General features: G+C 39.1%; 1 protein-coding gene across 19 annotated transcripts in view; it reads left to right on the top strand.

Moving 5' to 3' along the window:
* The window catches only part of TNRC6B (trinucleotide repeat containing adaptor 6B), a 132,306-nt gene that overhangs the window by 38,746 nt on the left and 70,399 nt on the right, over positions 1-23,161 (top strand). The window contains exon 1 of one of the 19 annotated variants that reach the window (XM_039725299.1): positions 10,463-11,522. The exons of 17 other annotated variants lie outside the window; for them this stretch is intronic. In XM_039725299.1, the coding sequence (XP_039581233.1) occupies positions 11,518-11,522 (5 nt within the window). In that variant the 5' untranslated portion in view covers positions 10,463-11,517. Of the gene's footprint in view, positions 1-10,462; positions 11,530-23,161 lie in introns of those variants that run through there. One more of the 19 variants, XM_039725301.1, reaches the window with a different exon arrangement.

Below are 23,161 nucleotides of genomic sequence, written 5' to 3'. Positions count from 1 at the left end.
TGAGGCAAGGGTTTTTAATGAAACCCTCCAGAATTGCAGTAATGCCAGGATGAGATTGGAGCCACTGAGCATCACAAAATTGTTTAACATTTGGTAATAGTATCTTATTTTTCTTTGACATTTCAGCAGGAAGGTTCAATGTCTTCCTGGATCTGTGTGACACTACAGTTAAAAGAAAGTAGTAGCTAAATTGGCCTAAGCTGGAAACAGGAATTACAGACTCCAAAAGTCATCTTATCCAGTACTGTGCCTAAAGGTGGGGGGGACGGGGCCAGATTTGAAGGTTCAGTTTAACTTCTAAGTTGTATCGGGCTTCTCAGGTTTATTCAAGAGCTTTTCTGGACATTCTGTTGCAATATTAATCACCCTCACAGTGAAGAAATTTTCCTAATATTCAGTAAGAATTTATGATCATGGGCTTTCATCTTTGGATGTGTGTGTCTGAACAGGGCCCAGTCTTCATTAAAACTTACCACTGTGTGAACTTATACAGCAGAATAGCTCTCCCCTCCCCCTGGCTTAGTTTTGCTGTGGGAAAACTAAGTGAAATCAAGAAGCCAGTTTACAGGCCAGTCTTTGTTTTCAGCAGCCTGCTATGTCAGGGGCACATGTAAACACCACTGCTTCAATGGCACAAAAGAATTTTGTGCCAATCTTACTCTTTCATGGTGTTGCTGAAAACTATAGAAGGGCTGCATTGGTGTATCCTGAAGTTGTCTGGTTTGGTTGGTGAGAGTGATAGACATTGTTATGAACTACTGCAGTGTTCTTTTGGACGGTCAAAATTCCACAAAGGTCCCTAGCATAGCTTCTGTTCCTTTGGGATAAAACATTGTTCTTACCAAATGTAAAGTAAACAGCTAGCTAAAAGCTTGTGTAACAGGGGGTTTGTTTGATGTTTTAAGGATATTCAATATTACAGAAGATACTGAGGCTTGCCTTGAGTGCCATTACTCTTCTTAAATTTACTGGCTGTATTGACCTCAGCAGAGGCTGGTTTTTGTCAGAATATCCATGCTTTGATTTTCATAGTATCCAAATCCTAATTCAGATTATCAACTCAGATTTGAGTTACCTAAATTTGCATATCAACCCAAATTCTGTGAAATTAATGGCATATTATTTCTTGAATTACATTCAAGAATTATGTAAAAGCATAGCTGGTTTTAGATTGCTGATTTTTCTCTGTGTGTAGAATAACTGGCCCATTAAAGAAATGTCCCCAGACGTTTAAGTCCTCTGCCTGAGATCCTAACAAGTCCCCACAGGGGGATGTGGGATGTCTGTGTTGGCCGTAGCAGATCCCTGTCACAGGTGTTGCAGTTCTCTTAGCTGTCAGACTGGGCTTCAGACCCAGTGGTAACTCAGGCTTGGAGAGTTCTAACTTCTTTACTTCTTTCTTTTGTACCCTTAGAGATTTGATAGGGTATTTAAGGGTGTGAGACTATTAGACTAAAACCAAATGAAAACTGGTCCAGCTAAGGATTAATGAATATTTGCATCGCCTTCATACTGTACAGATGTTTTTAGTCCATACAGTGGAGTGAGTGACAGGACAAGTTTGCATTTGAAGGCAAGTTTACCTGGGTGTTTAATGGGGCCCTGGGGCATAGAGAAAAGAATTGCCCTTTGTTTTGCAATTGAGTGGGTAGAAATGAATGAGACAGGAGCAAAATGTCTATCTGTAGAGGCAGCTGCGTTTTAGCTGTGATATGTAAGTCAATAAAGTTACAAAAGCTGACTTGCACCCTTACAGTATAGTAGTTCTGAGCAATATGCAGAATTTACACACAAGCACTTTAAAAGGGCAAAAGTTTCATTGTCTTCCATATTTTACCATTTCAGTGTTATACTTAAATGTTTTGAAGTTTTTGTACTTAATGATTTTACTATTACCCACAGGAAGACTCTTGTCTGACTATTCTAACCAAATATGTTTTAAAATTAGGCATTTGCTTCTGAAAGTTAGGCTTGAAAAGGTTTTCAGTTGTCATTTCATGATTTTTAAGACTCCACATTGCATGTCCTCAGTGATTATATTTTTTTTTTCCTTTCAAACCATGAACAAATACAGGCCTTTCATACACCTTAGCTAACCTACAGCTTCGTGTACTGCTGTTTTGCAAGTATTGCCTTAATACGTGGAAAGAAATGGAAGCCAGATGACCAACCGTTAAGAAAAATAAAAAGGAAGTCACACAGAAAAAAGTACACTTTGGAAGTGAAGTTCCCACTTATTATCACAATGTGTTTAGTCTACACCACTGCTGAATATTGAGAGAGGAAAATATTTTGGACAGCGTACGTTCTAAGTGCGAATGCTTTGGCACTTCTTTGGTGAGGAATTTATGCTGCTCTCTTCCAGATGTCATGTGGTGAGAACAGGCTAGTTTGTTTGGGCTCTCCCCACGCCCCAAGATCTGCATTTGTCCTGTGTAGGAAGTGCACAGAGCTTGCTTCTGAATTTGCAGTCTCAACTGATCAAGAGACTACTTCACACTTGTCTTAATGAAATTATATTTTCCATTCCAGATTGGGTATTTTGCAGTATCATATTTATAAATCAAGTATAGTGTCACATATCCTTGATACTTTGATTGTTATCTCTAGTTTTTCCAGTTAGCAGTAATTGTGATTGGTAGTGGAATGGAGGATATCCTGATTTGCTGCTGTCTTACAGAGCTTACTGTACTTTGAAGGGGAGAGTATTTGCATACTGATCAAATTCCTAAAATCCCGAAGCCTCTGTATTCCAGACACCACCACCCACTTCTCCACCTACTCCTGTCCTCTAGTCCCTTTCCAGGAATTCTAGAAAAAACAATCTGCTGGACACTCTATTGACATCTGGAGTTCCTTGTCCAAGAAGTTGGGGGCTTTTAGGTCTGTTTGATTAGTGGCTGTTCCTTTTTACTCTCTCCCAAATTTGCCAACTTCCTCAGGAGCTGCCAGGGTAACTGCCCTGCAATATGTCATTTTTATGGATGGCTGAACATTGCTCTCTTTTCAGCATTGTGTTGCTGTTTAGATGGCAGCTCTTGGATGACACCTGCCATGGGAGCTAACAGACTGAAAGAATAGCAAGCAAAATCTTCTAAGGTGTAGTGGTAGACTTAGCAGTGCTGGGTTGATGGTTGGACTTGATGGTCTTGAAAGTCTTTTCCAACCTAAACACAATTCTATATGGGCCTTTAATAATTTTGAGTCCTGTCTAAATTAGCATTTTGTCTATATTCTTAATATAAAAATACAATTTAAATGAATTTCTGTAGTACTATGCCAAGTTAGTGCCACTAATTTGATTTGCTAAGGATTTAGTTTTTGAACTGCTAGCACAAGTCAGTGGCATCATAAATGTGTATGAATTATAGTCCTAATTTTTTTTTACCATTTTTGCATCAAATTTAAATGCTCACTGCTTTGTTTCTCTGCTTCATTCTCTCAAAAAAAATCATCAGTTTTTTGGTATTTTTTTCTGTGTACACCCATAATGGTCAAATCTTTCTTTCAAGGAGATGAAGGAAGGAAAGGGGAAAAAAGCTGATTTTGTGTTATGTAAATGAGTTTGTGATGTCTCTTTGTTTGTGTGGAAAAAATAGAAATTTTGAGGGCTATGTAGTGCAACTTAGGTATACCAGAGGTTAAAGTAGAGAAAGGTAAATGGTCACAGTTCTAAGATGCAGATACTAGCCTTGATGAAGTGACCATTGCTGGTTAAAGAAAGGGAGGTAAGGATAAAAAGCAAGCTATTTATTTCCATGGAAAAGATACTACTTACTTTGTATGACTAAAAATATTGTACTATGTGGTAAACATGGTATGAATTAAAAACTTGTTTACAGAGATACTTTGCAGGTCTTAAGCTGCATTGCTCCTCTGGCATGCTGTGATCTGGAGAGCTGCTATGATTTGTTTTTCTCCTACCTAAATAGATTGAATTTGTTGGACTCTTTGTCCCAAGTCAAAGTTGTTCATATTTGGGAGTTTTTTTGGGTTCCTGCATGCATTTGAATATTTGTGACAGTTACAGCTTGTAGAATTTTCTGCCTGGATAGCCAGCTGTTCCTTTCCTGACATTTCAAACTGAAGGACTGTACATGAAGGCAAATTACTCAGGGAAGAAGTTCAAGTCACTTGGAAAGACGCGTTTACAGATTTTTGCAGCAATAAACAGTGTTTTATTTAAAAAAGTCAAATTAGGGAAATCCTCTCTTACAATAATCCACTCAAAATACATTCTTTTCGTATTCTGCTTTTAGTTTGGGTGTTTTGTTTTGGGCTGGCTTGCTTTTATTATTATTATTTAACTTAGCATATTATGGTTCCTTTAATGAGAACAAAGGAAAATGGGTTGGTGCCAGCTTCAACCAAGATGCCAGAAATTCCTTTGCTCAAGAGGTTTCCGGCCCAGTGATTGAACTCTCCATGCTAAAACTAAAGACAAGTTAAAAAAATTTGTAGCAAGATAGTGGGCTATCTCACCAAAAATAAATTTAAAAAAACAAAACAACCACAATAAACCAAAACACTAAGGACTCTCACCAAAAATAAATTAAAAAAAAAAAAAACCACAATAAACCAAAACACTAAGCATAGCATAGTTTCTTTTTAGCTAGGGAAAAAATGATTGAACTAGAATAAGACTTGCAGTCCAAAAATCTTCCTTGTCTTTTCTGAGATATCCTAAAAGTATTTGTAAGAAATCTGCTTTTAGTAGAGTTCAGGAGCATGTCTAAAGGCACCATATAAAGAAGGGGTTCTGTTGTGCTAAAGTGTTTGTAGACCTGAAAAGTTTTTTCTTAAATACTCTAGCCTGGTCAGATGAAAAAGCTTGCTATTATTTTAAAATGTGTTAAGTTCTAAGGCATAACAATTAGAAAGCAAGAATTGCTATATCTGTGGGTGGGATGATATATTGTACCATTTCCCTGGAAGTCTGTTTATTTGAAAGATGCATGGAAGCATTTGAGGCCAGGCTGGATGGGGCTTTGGGCATTCTGGTCTGGTGGAAGGTGTCCCTGCTCACAGCAGAGGGGTTGGAACCAGAAGATCTTTAAAGGGCTTTCTGAACAAAACCATTCTATGATTCTCTTTTCATTCTCATTTATATAATTGCATTAAACAGATAATCCTGCTCACAGCAGAGGGGTTGGAACCAGAAGATCTTTAAAGGGCTTTCTGATTCTCTTTTCACTCTCATTCATATAATTGCATTAAACAGATAACTGTCTCCCATTTCATTGATATTTTGGCAGTTTATAGGATTTTAGGAGCCTGTTAGGATAGAACTATAGCCTTCAAAATCAAGATGCTTCTGGGTTGATAATTAGAAGATGAAAGAAATTCTAAGAATATTAATTTGCACAAATTTTGTTGCATGTTACATTACTGGAAAATACTTATTTAATGTCCAAGGATATGTATATAAAGACTCAATCAACATTTAGATGTAGACAATCATTGGTGGGAGATGATCTTGGGGGTCAGTTCTTTCAGTTCCTAGAGTAGTTAAGCCTCTTGCAATGGCTTTTCATGTCTTTATATTTTCCAAATAAGTTTGGAGTCTCTTGTCCAGTTCTGGTCAAGTGAGGTAGAGAAGTAATAAATTATAATATAATTATCCATCTGTTAAACTTCCTTAGCTTCCTAGGAGACCAAAATTGATTTCTCCACTAACAGAAGGGTTTCAGGACAAGACAAATAATTATGTGTTCTGGTTATGTCTTTCAATAGCTAATCATGTATGTTCTTTGGGATTAGCTGCAGCATATGCTAGTTTTGCCCAGACACTGAAAGAGGTAAAAACAAATTCTAGGAAGAGCTCTGCATAGAGCTCAATATACTGTTAGAACCTTGGCATCAAAGGAGAACTGGCTGTGCAGGAAGCTGGAATTGGTGTGGAAAGTAGAGGTGCAGTGATGTGTGACAGAGATTTGTAGGAAATGAGCTTTCAGTTCTGTTGTTCACCCAACAACTTTGTTAAAAGGCACATTGAAAGCTTTCTCTTTCTCCAGTCTGGAAAGGGCATTTGGGGAATTGAAGTGGAGGCTTAGTGGTAGATTATTTATAGGCTGAACAGTGAAGGAAAGTATTGCAGCGGATTGAGGAAAAATTAGGTGGAAAAATGAGTGTTTGCAAAATTTGGTGAATAAAGTTTTCCTTCTGACTCATTATCTTTTCCTGGGCACTTCATTAATGTATAGGGTCAGAACTTGGCTTGGGCTTGAAGTCATGTGTCATTCTTAAACTGAAGTTTTCAGACCTTGTATTCTTTCTTTTGTTCCTGGCAAAATATGAATGAGGTCTGAGCTTAGTATGACTGCAAAGCAGTGTTGCAATATAAGTTTTGAATAATAATAATAATTCCTAAAATGTGTTGATAGGTGCCTTTGTGTAAGGGATGCAAAAGCTGCTCTAATCTTTTCAGAAACCAGGCAAGTTTTTCCTTAGTTTGATGCTTTTAGTCATGGTATTTTTCTCTGAAGAAACTATTTACATTATACTTTTGATTGCTATCATTAAAAACTGCTAGCTTGATTTTCACAATTCTGCAGCATAAAATTTCTCACTATTTACTAAGTGTGAAAGGGGAGGACCCCAAAAAAACTCCTAGTTTTCCTTAGAGTGTTTTGTCCTTGAAAAATGTTTGGACACTTAATCTTTTCAGAAACCAGGCAAGTTTTTCCTTAGTTTGATGCTTTTAGTCATGGTATTTTTCTCTGAAGAAACTATTTACATTATACTTTTGATTGCTATCATTAAAAACTGCTAGCTTGATTTTCACAATTCTGCAGCATAAAATTTCTCACTATTTACTAAGTGTGAAAGGGGAGGACCCCAAAAAAACTCTTAGTTTTCCTTAGAGTAAGTGTTTTGTCCTTGACAAATGTTTGGACGCTTGAAAGTTTTGCACTCCTGTAGAAGGAGAGGTCATCACTCTTGCACAATGGCTTAGGTGAAATTGCTGTGAAGACTAAAAAAATGTATGTTAGTACAGCCAGAATTAGCTATCATCTTCAATTTTCAGAAGTGTTGGGCCTCAGCATCTCTGTCTATTCAGAAAGAAATAATTTTAAAGTGATCTGAACCATCCATTATCCAGGGCTGATACTGTTTTTAATATTAAAAAAATATTGTTTCCCTTGAAGTAAACCATATGGTGGTTTTAAGAGCACTCAATGAAAAGTGAAGACTTTTAATTCTATTCCTCAGTTTATTGGGTTCTCTGCCTGCTTTTTATTATTTGAAATTGTGAAACTATGAAACGTAGTCCTTGCATACACGTCCCTACCCTGAGTTATGCTTTTAGCCTGATCTGAGGAAAGACAGGCATGCCCTTTTAACTTGAAGAGTTGTGCTTGGTGGGATTGTAATCCCAGGCTGTTGGGGACTGCCTGGGGAGCTGGTGAGTAATCTGCCCCCAGTTATCTTGCATCTCTTGCTGCACCCCACCTCTGGGGTTGGGAGAGGGAGATCTGGAGAAATCTAACTGATGAGCTGCAGTAGGGTAGGGGACATGTAGGCTTCAGTTCACTTGGGCAATAAAATCTGCCTTTTTTCCTCTAATATTTGAGGAGTCAAACTTCAACAGCAGTAGAAAGGACAGCTGGTGACAAGGCATTCATGCTATGAGAAACTTGTTAATATTTGAGGTTTCTGCTGAAGAGCTGTGTTAGTAGGAGATTAATTGACTTTTCCACTGTCATAGTATCAGCTATGAAGAACTTTCTGGGGGGAAAAATAAGTCTTACATTTATTGCTATGGGTGTATAGGCAGTATAGAAAGCCCAGTGGGTGGGGTCCAGTGTTGGGACGATGAGGGTGCAGCCTTCAAAATAAGATATGACATCAAACTGTAGGACTTTGAGCCCAAACAAAATGCCAGCTCATGAAAGAGGGAGTTTTGCATATGGACTGGGATGAACTCGGATCCTTTTACATCCGAGTCAAGAGCTACAGGTCAGACAGACCAGGTCTCCTCTTTGCAATGACAGCTGGAGGGTGTGGATACCTCCACTGGACACTGGAGCATGTCTGTGTACATGATATTGAAGCCTAATTGCTTGATTCTTATTGATAGGTCATCAAAAAGAAAGAGCTCTTACTAAAACCACAATACAGCTTAATATGAATTAAAAAACCTATTCCTCTCCTGTCTCAGTTGAGATACTAGTGCAGGGAGTCCACGATTGTAAGCATCTCTCTTAATGTGCATGTATATGTCTGCTCATACTGGATACTGTCCTCATAGGAGCACTGTGAGGCTTCATTAAAGATTTTTAAGTGCTTTATGATCCTCAGGTGGAAGGAGCTTAGAAATTAACTGTTTGTAATCAGATAAGTTAGTAGCACATAACAAGGCTATAACCTGTTAACACTGGCTATTAACAGCCTGTTGGCATCAGAATAATTAATGGTTAGGTTTTGGAAATGCAGTTGCCCTCTGAAAAGGAATGTGCAGGTTTTGGATATGCTGTGTGTTTTTATGCTCTGCTCCATTGTTTTCTGAACTGCTGTGCTCAATAACGAACAAACAAAACTCAACAAACCTCCCAAATCAAACAAAAACCTAAAAACTTTTTGTTAGCCATCTTAATCAGTATGCCAACAAGAATAAGTAAAGAATTTATGCCTTTCAAATGGTAGTTTAGTGGAAAATTTTCAATTAAAGCTACAGTTATTTAAGAATTACCCATACTGGCCTCTCTAAATATTTTTTGGTTCACTGATAATTTGCTTACTTTCTGATTAAAAAAGCTTGGTCAATAAAACATTGGCAAGGTGAAATTTTATAGCAATTATTTCAACTTGGATACATAGCAGCTCAAGTGAGTGCTTGCTTCTGAAAGTCATCACAGTACTATCAGCTCCTTTGAAGTAAAGGCTTCCAGGACTTCAGCATGGAGAATTGGCAAACCCTAGTGAAGTTAAGGGGATTTATAGGTCTCAGTGAAACAATTTGGCTTTTGAGAGAGAATAAAATTGTCTGTAGCTTAATGCATACTGTCATACTCAGTGTGAACATGCATAGAACATGTAGCTGCAGTACTTTCTGTATTTTTTTCAAGAGGGGGTAGCTGTTTTATAGATGTGCATTTACATTTGCTTTTAATGAAACTCTGTGAATCAGATGCCTAGCAGTTGGTTTGGATTTTGTCATTAGGAATTTAGAGCGATTGTGGTGTTCTCTTTGGGTTTTGCCACAAATAAGATGTTCCCTGAGTTTTCACCACATTTCCTAAATTGCTATGTTTGGATTTGACCAGCCACAAAACACTCCAGTCTGCTACATCCAGGGGGGCAATTCTCTGCTCTGGTTTAGGCAGAGCAACCTGAGCAGTTATATCCAGTTGCTTCTATTTCATTAAGTACCCCAAAAATGCAACTCACATTAGCTATTGCCAGAGTTTCTTGAGCCTGCAGAGACAGATGGTCACAGCGCAGGCTGCAGTCCTGTTGAAGAAATCCTGTCAGTGGCAGAATCCCCGTTTGAATTCCTGTGCCTGATCATGAGGGTGGGAGCACAACACATCAGAAGCAGAGCCACACTAGCCTTGCATGGCCTCCTGCAGAGGCCAGTGGCTTATGTTCTATGGTAATACATACTAATGGTTTGTATTCTCATTCATAAGATGTGCAGCTTCTGCCCCCTCGAATGAATTCATTTGGAGTGCCCTCCCATGGATCTCCAAGTTAGTTTCATTCCATGGTATTGTCACGAATGAGTGATTTAGATGCTTGAAGAATTCCTGTCAAAGGTATTGGCAAAAGCACCATGTCTGTGACCGAGTTCAAGATGCGTTTGGATAACGCTCTCAGGCACACGGTGTGATTCTTAGGGTGGCTTGTGCAGGGCCAGGAGTTGGATTTTTTCCTCCAACTCACAATATTGCTTACTACCTGGATGAAGCACAGCAAGGAAAATCAGATCATGATCAATTTGAAGAAATTTGTGCAGGAACTGGGAGCACAAACAAAAAAAAAGTAAGAGCGCAAAGGGTAAGAGAGACCCATTAAATCACAAGGTTCAGAGTGGACCCGCTTGCCAGACTTCGCCTCACACTTGATCAGTGGTCTTATGTCTAAAGGATTTAGCAGCACTTAATCTTTGGCTAATTTTACACAGAATGGTTAAGTAGAAGTTCGTGTAAGCACAGCAGCAATGTAACTGTAGGTCTGAGATGGCAGTATTCATACTGTACTTGCTGTAGCGTATTTAAAGCAATTTGCACACACCCAGACACAAAGTCTGTACAAAGGTGTGCATGTTACAAGTTCTCCTGGTGTTCAGGTGTGTTTTGGCTTTTTTACTTTTACATCATTACCTTGCATAACTGCGCAGAATTAAAAACTTGTTTATTTTCAGGGTTCGATTCTGAGGGGGCTCCCAAGAGCTTCCCGAGCGAGCTGTCAGTTCCCTCCCCCGGCACGGTTCCATTACAGTCAGCTCCAGCATTTCCTACCTGTGTTGGGCTGACTCAGGAGCAAGGCTCCTCACAGCAGGCTCATACCTGCGTCACCATATCCTTTTGCTGAACTGTCTTCTTTACTGTTTCTGCACATTCAGGGTAACATCTGGAAACACCCTGCAGATTTTTTTTTAATGTTACAGGGTGCTGGGATTCTCTGTTTCAGCCGCTGTTAGAGCGGTTACCTGTGGGAATTGTTGGGAAGAGGCTGTGGAGTGTCTGCCTAATGGCAGAGTTGCAGCCTGGGACTTGAAGCAGGCAAGGAGCCGGAGACCGAGTTTGCTCCGCTGTCCTGCGGGTGTTCCGTGTCTGGACCTTGATCTCGGCTTTTTGCGTGCGTGTGGTGTGGGCACTCTGGTTACAACCTGGATTAACTTCGGTCTGAGCGCGAACCTCCTGTCCTTGAGGGAGGAGGGCGTAGTGCTTAAAATGGGGGTTCCTCCGAGCGAGCGCTGGGCTCGGTGTTCCCGGCGCGTGTGGCTGCAGGGACTCAACATTCACCATTCGCCGCTTGTCGGCTCTGCACCCTAATGTGGAATTAGCATAATTAGCTGCTGTATTTTTAAAGAGAGCAGGTCCATTTGGGCCGCTCTCGGGGCTCCCCGCTGCACCCTGTCCGTGCCTCGCCGCTGCCCGGCGGGGCGCGGGGCTCGGCTGCGGGCAGGGCGCTGTCCCTTTAAGGCGGGGGGCGGGCCGGGCCCGGGCGGTGAGTGACAGCGCGCGCGGGGTCACGTGGGCCGCCCGTATTTGAAGGTCACAAAAAAGCTGCTTCCTTTAGAGAGAGCAAGAGGGAGCGAGAGGGAGGGAGCGAGAGGAGAGAGCGAGGGAGCGCAGCCAAAATGGCCGACGGAGCGTCTGCTGGGTTCTGAACGTTTGAAATTAAAAAAAAAAAAATAAGGAGAGCAAAAAAGAAAAATTAACAAAAAAGGAAAAAAAAACCTAAACAAAAAAAAGCAAAAAACACAAAACCATTTTTGGATTTTTTTTTTTCATTTCCATTTCTACCTTGTATGCCTCAACTCGCTGGATTTAAGCACTGCTGCACTTTATGAGGTTAGTGGTACGTTTATGTTTTATTGTTTTTACCTATCAGTTGATTTCTTTATGAGCCTGAACGGACCCTTTCCATCCGTGGTTTGGCAGAGGTGTCTTCTCTAGCACAAAGACTTGCCTCAGATCTTGTCTGCTTGTACGTGTACGGCACTTTTAGTGGATTTTTTGGGTTTTTTAGAAGGAGCTCTCCCTACAAGTGCCGTGTGGATTTGGAAGATATTTGTAATTTAAACCACCTAGGCAAATTCCAGAAGATCGTTTGTATTTTTCGAACCGGTGAAGTACAAGATAGTGCTGAAAATCTTGTTTTATTTAAATAAAGGCTTTTTAAAGAGACATTTCTTCCCCACAGCACCCGGAGCTCTTAAATCTGCTGCAAAAATTTGCATGTATAAAGCCGGGCTCGCGTTCTTTCAGCCGCTGGCGCGGAGCGGGGCCGGCCGGGGCCGTGCCTTCGGCGGGAGCGGGGCCGGGGCGCGGAGGGGGGCTCCCGCGCGGGCTCGGCCGGGCCCGGCGGCCCATCCGGCGTGCGCCAGGTATTCAGGAATGTGCGGGATGCTGGCCGCTGCCGGCGGTTTGTGTTCTACGGGAGGCAAGCGTTCATCTCCGCCTTAGCGCAGCCCTTTGCCTACATTTACTTTCTCGCCTTTTTTTTTTTTTTTTCCCGAGCCTTCTGTGTTGCTAAAAATTTAAATCCGAGTTATTTTTGCAACTCCCTCCAGAACCAAGCAGAAAATTAAAGGGAAATAGCTGGAGCTTGCTTTCTGAGAACAGGCCCCTCCTCCTGCATTGTAAGAGTGTGATGTAATGCTCCTTTCTGTGGGGTTAAATGAAAAAATTTCTGTGGTGGTGTACATTATATTTCACCCCTTCCTCACAGGCGCTGCATTGTGATATTTTTTTGTAGCTGTACATGTAAGCAGCAGATAATTCTGCAAATAATCGTGTGAATATACTCCACATTGCAGTGCGTTAGTGTAACGATTGTGGTTAGCAGATGAACTTTGTAAACCTACAAGATGGCTCATATTTTATATTTCTTTGTGGCTTTACATGCATGTAGTTAAACAGAAATGGAGGAGATACGTTTTCAATAAGCTTCTGAAATCTATCTGGCTGTTGTCACTATATTCTTGTACGTATTGGGACTGTTTTTTCTGCACTGGCTAGCAAATATTCAAAATAATTCTGCAGTGTGTTGTTTCTCATGGAAATTAGGAGATGGTATCTTTGGAGTTTTCTTTTTTAATTTTAAATTAGAGGAAGCCAATAAAAGAGAACTCTGCTCAAATTTTACAGTTTTTTTGCTGGTAATTTTGTTCATGAAGCATTTAATAGTAATGGATTACCCAGTTAATACATGAAGTCACACATGCCCATTGCTTAGGGTTAATGAACTTACTAGTTTCCATCCTCATGTTACTGGCAGGTATCTGAGGAAATGCTATAAAAATGTTGTCTGTCTTTGACATGATGTACTGTGAATGGCTTTTGTTATTCAAAACCTTCTTGGGCTCAGTGGAGATCTGGATGTAGCCAGAATATGTTGAATCTACCTGTTGATTGACAAAGAATAATTAGTCATTAGAACTATTTTCAAATGCAGTCTAAAGTAGGAGTATTCTCAGATTTGGTGCTTACTGGACAGAAACATCAGTTACTGCAGTTTATGTGGTAATTGCTGTAGAATGGGATGGCTGAACTGAAGAAGTAAAGAAAACCAAGTTGTGTCCTGAGCTGGCAGTATTGTAGGATGTAGTCTTCCCAGAATCTGCACTTCAGAACAGTACTTGCCTTTTCTGTGTATTTTTTTGCCTTCATGCCTTACTGCCTACGTTACACACTTGCAGAATGTGTAGATGTTTGCACCTACAGCTTGATGGTTGAGGTGATGGAGTACAGGGTGGTTCCCAATAACTGCTACTGCTCCTAGCTACAGAAGCTCTTGTGGGTCAGACAAAAGGCACCTATTGAGAATAGTAAAAATCATTCCAGTAAGGAGTCTGTCAAATATTTGAGCAGCTTTGTGAGACTGTAATTGTGAATAGGAAAGACCAATTAAAATAATGTCTCTTATAAATACGCTTTGACCCCTCAGATCTCACTGCGGGGTGTGTTGAGTACTGTGCAGCCGTAGGATTTCAAGTGTGAATCTGGGCAATTCACACCGCTGTTTGTATTCAGTGCATTCCTGCAGTACAGCAGGAACAAAACACTTAAATTTGAGAGACCTGACTTGAGTTGCAATTTCTAGATCAGTTTGAAGCTTACAGAGGCATGGGGGCAGGGAAGTTTTTTTGCTTCGTTCAGTTTGCAGTGACGATGCTGAGTTCAGAAGCTTTATTAAATTTTTCTGTTTGCATTTGCATGTCAATTGTTGTTGGTATCTGCAGGAATCAGTCCCTTTCCAAAGCAGACTGTTTTAGTAGGTTGAAAGCTACAGTGAAGTCTGTAGTTAGCAGAACCCCTGGAGATTTTTGCACTACATCTAAGAGATTCTTGAGAAATAATTGACAAGAAAAGCCTTATTACTGTTGAGCTTCAATATACAGGAGTCTGCAGTTCTAATGGGAAAAAATTCAGCGAAAACAAGTGACTGAAAGATCAGTATGCTTAGTTTCAGTTGCTTTTCTTTTAGTCTCTTTCTCTCCTGCTGAGAAAGAAGAAAAAGAAACTTTGTAAGATCATGCAGTCTTTGCCAGCTGATTTCAGCTGAACTTAATATTTTTAAAAAATTTTTCTTACTTAGTAATAGGTGGCTTAGTAGAGGAGAAAGTGTCAAATCTATGAGGAAAAAATCCATGGAAATAGAGTATTTGTGGAAGAGTTTTTGTCCATAAGTTTCCTAGTACCATTTTAGAAACCTGTCTTGCATCTTGAAACAGAGTTCTTTAATTCTGGCCATTATGGATCTACATTCCTTTTGGACCAGGGTGGAAGGTGAGAAGTTTATTTTGAACAATATTTCTTGGAAGCTGCACCCTTGGTACTCTCTTCAGCTGGTAGTAGTTCATAACTGAAAAGTTTCAGTGATTTTTGCTTTAATTGATTAGGAAACCATCTACTGCCTTCCTAAGAGCTGTTTTGCCTCGCTAAGTATTGGTTTCCTGTTTAAAAAGCTCAGCATTTGAGGCAAGAAAATAAGATACATAGGATGTTTAGCTCCAAGGACCTGTATTTTATTTTCTGTCAAGGGAATCAGATGTGAGTATCAGGGTTCTAGTTTTGTTACCTTAGATTCCAAGTAGCTAAACTTTAAATATTGGGCTAACATAATTGCTCCAGAATTAATGATGTAAAATTTAGGTTAGATTAACACAAAGATGTATTTCTTTTGAAATCTTTAGTTGCTAATGTAATGCTAGCATTAGCAGTTTTACATGGTGTGATTGCATGTGCCATGTTTCAAATATTGGACCAACAAGTGGCTTGAAGTTGGGTGTCAAGATAACAGGTTTTGGCCGTTTCAGCATTAAGGGCAAATGTGGAGCTATCATGGAGATAAATACTATATACTGAGAATATTTCTATTTTGTTGTTGTGATGGTGCTGTAATTGTTCTTCAGAACACAGGAGGAACGGTGCCTTTTTGTATTTGTGGCGCTTTTTGTATTTGCGGTGAATTCCAACTCCAGAGCTGTACATTTAGCACTTGTCACTGCTTAAGTTCTCCTTTACACGTAGGCTTCCTACTAAACAACACAACAGGGGGTTTTGTGTTTTGTTTTTGTTTGGTTGGGGTTTTGTTTTGCTGGGTTTGGTTTTTTTTTTCTTGCTGAGACAGATCATATATTCTGGGAGCAGCATGAGTATATGCAAACCCTGGTTGTTTTGGGGTTTTTTGTGCCATCTGCAGACTTCTGAAGGGAATTCCTGCAGTTAATGGATATTGTCATTTTAAAGGCTGTTTTCCTGTCTGTATACAGTATGCTGGCATTATAGTTTAGGGATGAAATGCCCTGCTGTTACTACAGTTGTATATTTTTTAATAATTTCTGAGAAGTTGTATCTTAAGAACTGGTTGGTGTGATATTTGGGTGTTATAGCCTGAGTAAATTGAAGAACTTATTCAAAATATTGTACTTTAAGGACTACTTTTAATTAGCCTGTTTAGTCATGTGGGAAAACATAACACAAGATACAACCCTTGGAGTTTTTTCAGATACCTAAGAGAAGATACATTAATAAAACACAAGATGTACTTTCAAGACAGAACAAACCAAAATGGGTTAAACACCATGGAAAAATGTGTGCTGATACATCTGGAGGTAGTGAGGGCAGTTTTGTTAAAAAAACACAGTAAGAATGAAAGTTGACTGCTGCTCCTTACAGTGCTACCATTTGTGTCTGAACTCAATTATATGGATGCTTGTATATGTTAGGCAGAGAAAATCATCTAAGAATACTGATGGGTGGTAAATGCTTAAAAGTATAAGGCATGTTTATATTAATAAAAACATGTGTTAAATTGAGACTTTTAGAAGTGAAATGTGACCTTGGAATTTACTACAGCAAAACTGAAACAAGGCATCAAGATACAATTGTGTTTGATTTCATGCCAGCAGGGGAGTCCTTCTCTTAGGATGGGATGTGTGAGGCCACATTTTAGCAGTGGGGGAGATAACAGATTTTGAGGTAGCTCCAACAAGAGCAGCAAGAAATAATACCAGGGAGGTAGTCCATCGAAAAAACGCTTCAGCTTTTTAATGTTTATTTTTGTAGATACATTCTCTGCAAACAAAGAAGTAGTTGTCTAATTTGTGTCAGAAGAGCATCATTTTGACATAGAGCTCCATTGTCGTCGGGTATGCTTTGAACAGCATGGTTACTTCAGCAACTAAAAAGCAGAAAGGCATGAATGTTTTTAAATCAAGGTGACCATTCGTTTTTAGTTCCTTAAAATTATATGAAACCTCACTGTGCATGTTAAAATTATAAGGGAATCATGCTCAACTTGATTGCAGATGTAGAGTTAAGGCTTCCTGAAGTACTGGTCTGGGTATAGCAGCTGAACTGATTTGAACTAAAGCAGAATATTGCCTTAATTTCTGAATCAGAGAAGAAGTATTCCTTTAAAAAAAAAAAAAAAAAAAACACCGGGAAAATTACCAATCATGCTCAACTTGATTGCAGATGTAGAGTTAAGGCTTCCTGAAGTACTGGTCTGGGTATAGCAGCTGAACTGATTTGAACTAAAGCAGAATATTGCCTTAATTTCTGAATCAGAGAAGAAGTATTCCTTTAAAAAAAAAAAACACCGGGAAAATCACTTCTGGTATTCTCAGTGGGGTTTTTTCCCCCCTTTTAAGCACAGCATTTGCTGAATAACATAGTCATAAATCTGCCATCCACTTGTTATCTCAGTGGCTGTTGGGCACAGCCTCTGTGTACGTAGGAAAGTGGCAAAACTTAAACTGCAGTGAAACTGCTGGAATTGGGGTTTTTAAAACGGCTTTTGTAGATTCTGAGGTTTTCTGAGCTAGTTGACCTATATGAAAATAGGAAAGGTTAAATGTATAATCTGTTAATGCCACTTAACCATTAATTAGAGTAGAGCTTAATTGTCCCATTTTACATGTGCTCTGTGGCAAATACACACAAATGTGTTGTCATTCTGGTTCATTGTATGTTTGTGAACTTGGTTATGCCTGAGCTATCCAGTTTTCCAGGATGCAGTGTCCTTTGTCACTTAAACCTTCCTTAACATAAGTCTTCAGTATTTTCTTCCATGTTTTTTCCACTGGTTTGTATTTTAGTGTTGGTAGTAGAAGACATTGCAACTTAATATTAGGGTGCTAATGTAGCAGCGTTCACACTCCTGTTGCAGCTTCTGTATTAGTATTTATATTTTTAATTGTATATAATTTTGCTTAAGCAATCATGCCAGATTCAGGGTCTGATTTAAAACACATGGTTCTAATTCTGTGTTGGTACTCTAGATATACTTGACTACAAAACAGCTTTCTTTGGCAAGAGGTTGGCTACCACTGAGAACTTTGTCAGCTAAAGTAAAACTGAAATATTCTGATACATGACTTTGCCCACTAAATGTACAGCATGTGCATGTGCTCAGTCTTTTGCTGAGCAATTCATAGGGAGGATGATTTGATCACAACATACAAGGGAATTTTGGTACTATAATGCTTGGAAATCCTAATCTGGTAGCTCTTGCTGGATTTCTTTCAGGCTGTTCTATGTCTTGGAGAGAGTTTGAGGACAATAAAAGTGAAAATGGCTACCTTCTATATACAGGGGAAGACAGGGCACAGGGTACCAAAACTTAGCACTTTTTTTTTTATTAGCTTATTCCTGTGTACACTGAAAACCAGTTGTCCTGTGAAGCAGAAAATAGTAAATTGTTTCATTCCCATGTGAATTTTTTAAAATGAATTCTTCTATATCTTAGTTAAGACTAGGAAATAAACCTTTCCTATTTTGTTAGATTTTACTTGGGTATTATTAGTGTTATTACCTCACTGTTTTAGTCAAGGCGTCTTCTATGATAAATCTTAGAAAAACACAAAATAATGCACTTAAAACTGGTTAAAAATATGCTACATGGAAATAGAGGATGTCCTGTTGAGGTTATATATATATGTAATTTTGAATCTACCTCTGTTTTTCTTTGTGGATGTCATTACAAGTTCATGTGCATTGGTGGGAATGTAAATGTGGGCTAGGTTCAAATTGCCTCTAAAAATGCTTGGTTAACCTGAAGTAAAACCCCAAAAGCTTTTTTCAGCCTAGTGTTAAAGAAGGTTCCAGCTGGTGCTATGGTGCTACAGAAGTCAGTTTTAACAATATTAGTGGGAATTGGAAATGAAATAGCCTTGTGTTACAGAGTCAAGATTTCTGTTCCTTTGCAGGTAATGCTCACATTACCTGCAAAGGAACCAAACCAGGCAGTGCTGAGAGAAAGGTGGAGATGGGAGAATCCTAAGCCTTACATACAGATAATTTTTCAGCTGTTGGAACCAGTTTAGTCTTCTTGTGCAAAAGCTACCTGAATTTGCATTTAACCACCTCATCTTACATGGTAGCTGTTCTGGAATGGTGACTTCTTGTTAAGTCCTTGAGTGACTGTTTTTATCTCAAAATAACACATTATTCTGCATCAAATTAACTCTGCTGTATTATTAATTAGGAGGTAGTTTTGCTCTACATTTGCCAGCTACTATAAATAAAATATATATCCTGACACAAAAAACTGTAGGAAGTGTGGTTTTACCAGATTTTAGGTATAACAAGATGAAAAGGGCAAAAGCAGACAAAAGCTGAACTTTGAGAGTCTAGAATTTACTTTTGCAGCTTAATGTACCCTAAAGCCTCAGTTGCAGCATTCTTTAAGCTAGCTTGCCATAGTTGGGCCGTTGAAAACTTAACAGGTTAATTTATGGAAAGTCAGCCTGTCTTGATAATGTTTTGGGGACAAGATAGTTTCTCAGATGTGAATTTAAAGGTGACTGTTTTAAAGGTCATGACCTGTATTTGAATGTTTCATGCTCAGAAAAAGCTGTGATGTTTTGCTTCAGTCCCAGAAATGAGAAGTGAAACTCTCCTGCCATGGACTTGCAAGTATAGGGTCAGTTTAAATTTATGTAACTTCCCTTGATCTTTTTGTTTGAAAAACTTACCTTTTAAGTGATGCTTCAGCTAGTGTTAGATAACTTGGTTAAGCTTAAATGCTTCTTTCCCTTTGCATTCTTAGGCCATTCTTCTATTGTTTAGGTAATATTTAAAATGTTAGTTGTAGTAATTTTAGCTTGAGCATTGCTTGCTCTATTTGTTTCATGCTAAGCTGTTAAAAACTGGCTTCATCACTGGGTCAGTGCATTAAAAAGAACAAGGCTGCAGATAGCTCTTCATTGTAAGTTGAATTATAGCATGTAACTCAATTTCATTTTTTTAACTTGTTTGTTAAGAAACTTTGAAATAATTGTCTATTTTCCAGCTTACTCCGTATTTTTCTGTTTGTGTGTGTTTGATATTGTATGCATGTATGTAATAAGTGCATGTTGGCAGTTACTACAGTTAAAAACCACCAGGTATCAACTGACAGGTAGAGGCTTCTTGGCAGGGCACAAGTGGTCTGTACACCTGTGAAATACACAATGAAAATGGCTCTCAGAGTCAGTTCGAGTTTTGTGTTTGGGAAAAGCCTGCACAAACCAAGCAAGTGCCTTTCTCTAAGGTAAGTGTACAGACGTTAGAGGAGCAGCAGAGAAATCCAGAGGCCACACAGAAAGTCAGAGGCAGAGCCAGACTTGAACTCAGAAGTTCCTGGCTTGTGGCCTGGGGCTGAAGCCAGTCATACACAGCTGTATTGAATTGTGAATAGAATGATGCCTTTTTTTTTTTTCCTTCTTGGGTTTAAGGGAACAAAGCTGATTTAACCGAAATCGTAATGTGGATAAAGAGATGGAATTGTGTAATTCGCCTTTCTCAAAATTTCAAGTGCTAAAACTTTGGCGTTGAAGTTGGTTCAGCACTTGTGGGTTTCCACTCGCCAAGGAGCATGATTAACATAGCTGGGTCACAAATTGTGACAAGTCCTAGTGCAGTGCCTTGAGGTCAGACTAAGGGCTTTTTCTGAGTGTAGAGGAATTCAGACTTAAAAGCTACTGCTCTGCATGCTGCCTTGGGAAATACTAATGACAGAAAGAAAATGCCCTGAAATTTGATTTTCTTTGATGTTTTAAAATAGAAGTGAAAAGCTAGTCAGAGATGGTCTGCCTGAAGTGGACTGTTTGTTAAACTGAAATTCATATTCTGTACTTAACATTTGTGGAGTTTTTAATGGGGCTTTAAACATTGTTCTCCTTCAGTGCTGTATGAAAGAAGCGAGAACCTGCTGTAGGTTTGCTGCCTGGTATTTTCTTCCTTCCTGAAGGAAAAGCTTGGAGTAGCTTCTATTGAATGTATGGGCAGCTCTGGTTATTTTAGGACCTCCCTTTAGGAAGAAGGCTTTGATCTAAAGTATTATTATAGAATGAACATCACCATTATGAATTATTTTTCTTTGCTGTTAAAAGTCTTGACAGGGATTTTAAAGTCCATTTCACAGTAAAAGGGACCTCTTTTCCAGACAAAATGTCAGTAATAGCAAGCTCTAGTAGCAAAGTAGAGGTTTTCTTTTTTCACATGGGCTACCTTTATTAATCTGTGTGCTGTGTCTTGCTGGCTGAGGCTTTATGCAAATGTATGGTAAGGTTATTTTCCTAAATTATGAACGTTGAACTTAGCCAGAGAATACAAACTAAAAAAAACCCAGAACCAAACAAAACACTGAGGTGTTTTTGTTTGCTTACCAGGAAGTAAGTTTCATTTTGTTTGTTGAAAGTAACAAAAACACTAAATAGTTTTAAAAAGAAGTCCAAGTATCAAAAGCTTAACAGTAAAATACTCACTCGTGAGGAATTGAAGCACTGATGTCTCCTGGTGTGTGCAGTGTGACTGTGCCTCATTATTTGGAGAGAATTGACTGAATGGTGTGCACTTAGAGGATGCATCTAAAAATGGCATTGGTGGTTAATGAAAATCAGAGTAATTAATTTGAGTATTACAGTGGTCTGCTTTTTTACTCACCCTCCTTTTTTATGCACTGTCGTGGTGTAAACCCAGCAAGCAACCGAGTGCCACACAACCAGTAGCTCCAAACCAAGCCCTGTGGAAAATCCTTTGAGTTTCCCTTTTGGTTTCAGCTGTTTGTGTGTTTTTACAAGTCTCCCTTGCCTTCGGCTGTGGCTTCAGAAGACATTTAAACTGGGTTTGTCAGGTTTGTTGCATAAGCCTGGACCACTTCAGAGGTAGATTTTGTTGTGGCAGTTCTTGCTTTATTCACCTATTACAGCTGGTAATATATTGTAAGTAAACTGTATAGTTCTTCCCAGCAGGTCTTGAGAAATACTGTAGCCATGTAGTGATGAGTGGCTGAGTTTGGGGTTGCTACCCAGTCATCACCACTGACAGTGTTATGGGCTAGATTCTGCAGTGGGGGGTGGGAGACCCAGGTGAGCTTGTTTCATTATGGGCTGTGTTGCCCCTTAAATTAAGTTGCTAGCATAGCATCAGTGGCTGAATAAAGTTTAACCCCCTCTCTTGTTAAAAGATGATGTTAGTTAAGGGTAAGCGTATAAAGGGCTGGTTTAACTAAGAATGTTTCCGGTGAAGCCAAATGGTTTTTTTGTTGTTGTTCTTTTTTTTTCCTTTTATACTCTTGAGAAAGAGCATAAGAAAAAGTTGGGTGACTTACTTGGTGCACTTCCCTATTTAGGTCAGTCAAGTGTAGGTCACATTTGCTGGTAACTTTAAGTCCAGTTGGCACCTTCAGCTTAGCAGCTAGATTTGATTAAAGCTAAAGGTCTGGTCTTTCACCTAAAATTTGGAATTTTAAATGCTAACATGTGTGACTGAGTTCTGTATTGCTTCTACTATAAGGTCATGCTAATTTTCTGCTAGGTAGCATTAACCATTTATCCAAAGCAGTGGCTTCACAGAAAGATGCTTTGCACTGGCAGTATGCATGGAAGCATCAATAAGCTGACAAATTAGATTTGAGGTTCTAGTGTTTAAAGGGCTTTTCTTTCAGCAGGAAATAGTCTCCCACATCAGCTTATGTATTTTAACCTTCAACTTTATATAGCAGCAAAGAGTTGACCTGTCTTTATGCAGAGCTACCTTTCTTAAAGAGGATCGAGAGAAGGTTTAACTGAATAGATTAGAAGTGCAGTGTTTTGTGGAACAGTGAATGTCATACATCCGTGTCATGATCACACACTGGCTTTATCTAGTGTCTAAAAAAAGGAAACTGCAGTGTTGTACACTCGTGACATTTATTGCTGGTAGACAGGAAAGGGTAGTTTGTTAATTAAAGGTAGGAGTCTTCAGATCTTGTGTCAGCAGAGGTCAGAATTATATTCATCACTGGAAAGATGCTGAACTTAGGTGGATCTGCGTGCTGAATGCTTCTCTGGTTTAGCTGTTTCTGTTAGGAAAGTTTCTGATGCTGGAAAAGAGTGCACACTTGTAACCACTCAGAAGTAAAGAATGTCTGTTACTCTTTGAAGATTATAGTCTGTGAGTTCTATGCATTTATTTTTTTGACATCACTGAACATGAAAAATGTGTGCTTTTGATTAAAAATAATCTTGCGTAATGCAACAAGGCAAAAAGTAACCTAAAAGTAGCATACTCTACTTGGATGGAGAATTTAACAAGACAAATCACCTTAATCTTGGTACTTCAAAAATATGTTAAATGCTAAAGTTTCATTTATATCACTGTAATTTTTACCTCACTTTTTCTCTTGCAACTCAACATTTTTATATTCTGTGCACCATTGTGGTCATGTTCTTCTGTAATCTCTGAGTTGGCTGTTCAGTGGTTTCCTCATTCTGGATTCTTTTCTGGATTACGTCTTACTTTAGAATTTCCCTCTTCTGTAACAGAAAAAGAGAGTGGCCATGCCTGGAAGATTATCCATAGCCATGTTGTATGTGGTCTGCAAGTTCCTGTCATCTTAGAATTTTTGTATGTTGAAGCAGTTTTCTGGCAAGAATTTCATTGTTGTGAGGGAATGCAGCCTTTCTGGAATAGAGATGTTCTAGAGCTGGCTTGGTTTACAAGAGGAATTTCTTCTT

The sequence above is a fragment of the Passer montanus genome, unplaced genomic scaffold, assembly GCF_014805655.1.
Source record: "Passer montanus isolate IOZ18808 unplaced genomic scaffold, ASM1480565v1 scaffold55, whole genome shotgun sequence".
Lineage (NCBI taxonomy): Eukaryota > Metazoa > Chordata > Aves > Passeriformes > Passeridae > Passer > Passer montanus.
The sequence above is the reverse complement of the archived record's forward strand: the minus strand, read 5'-3'. Positions and strand labels throughout refer to the sequence as shown.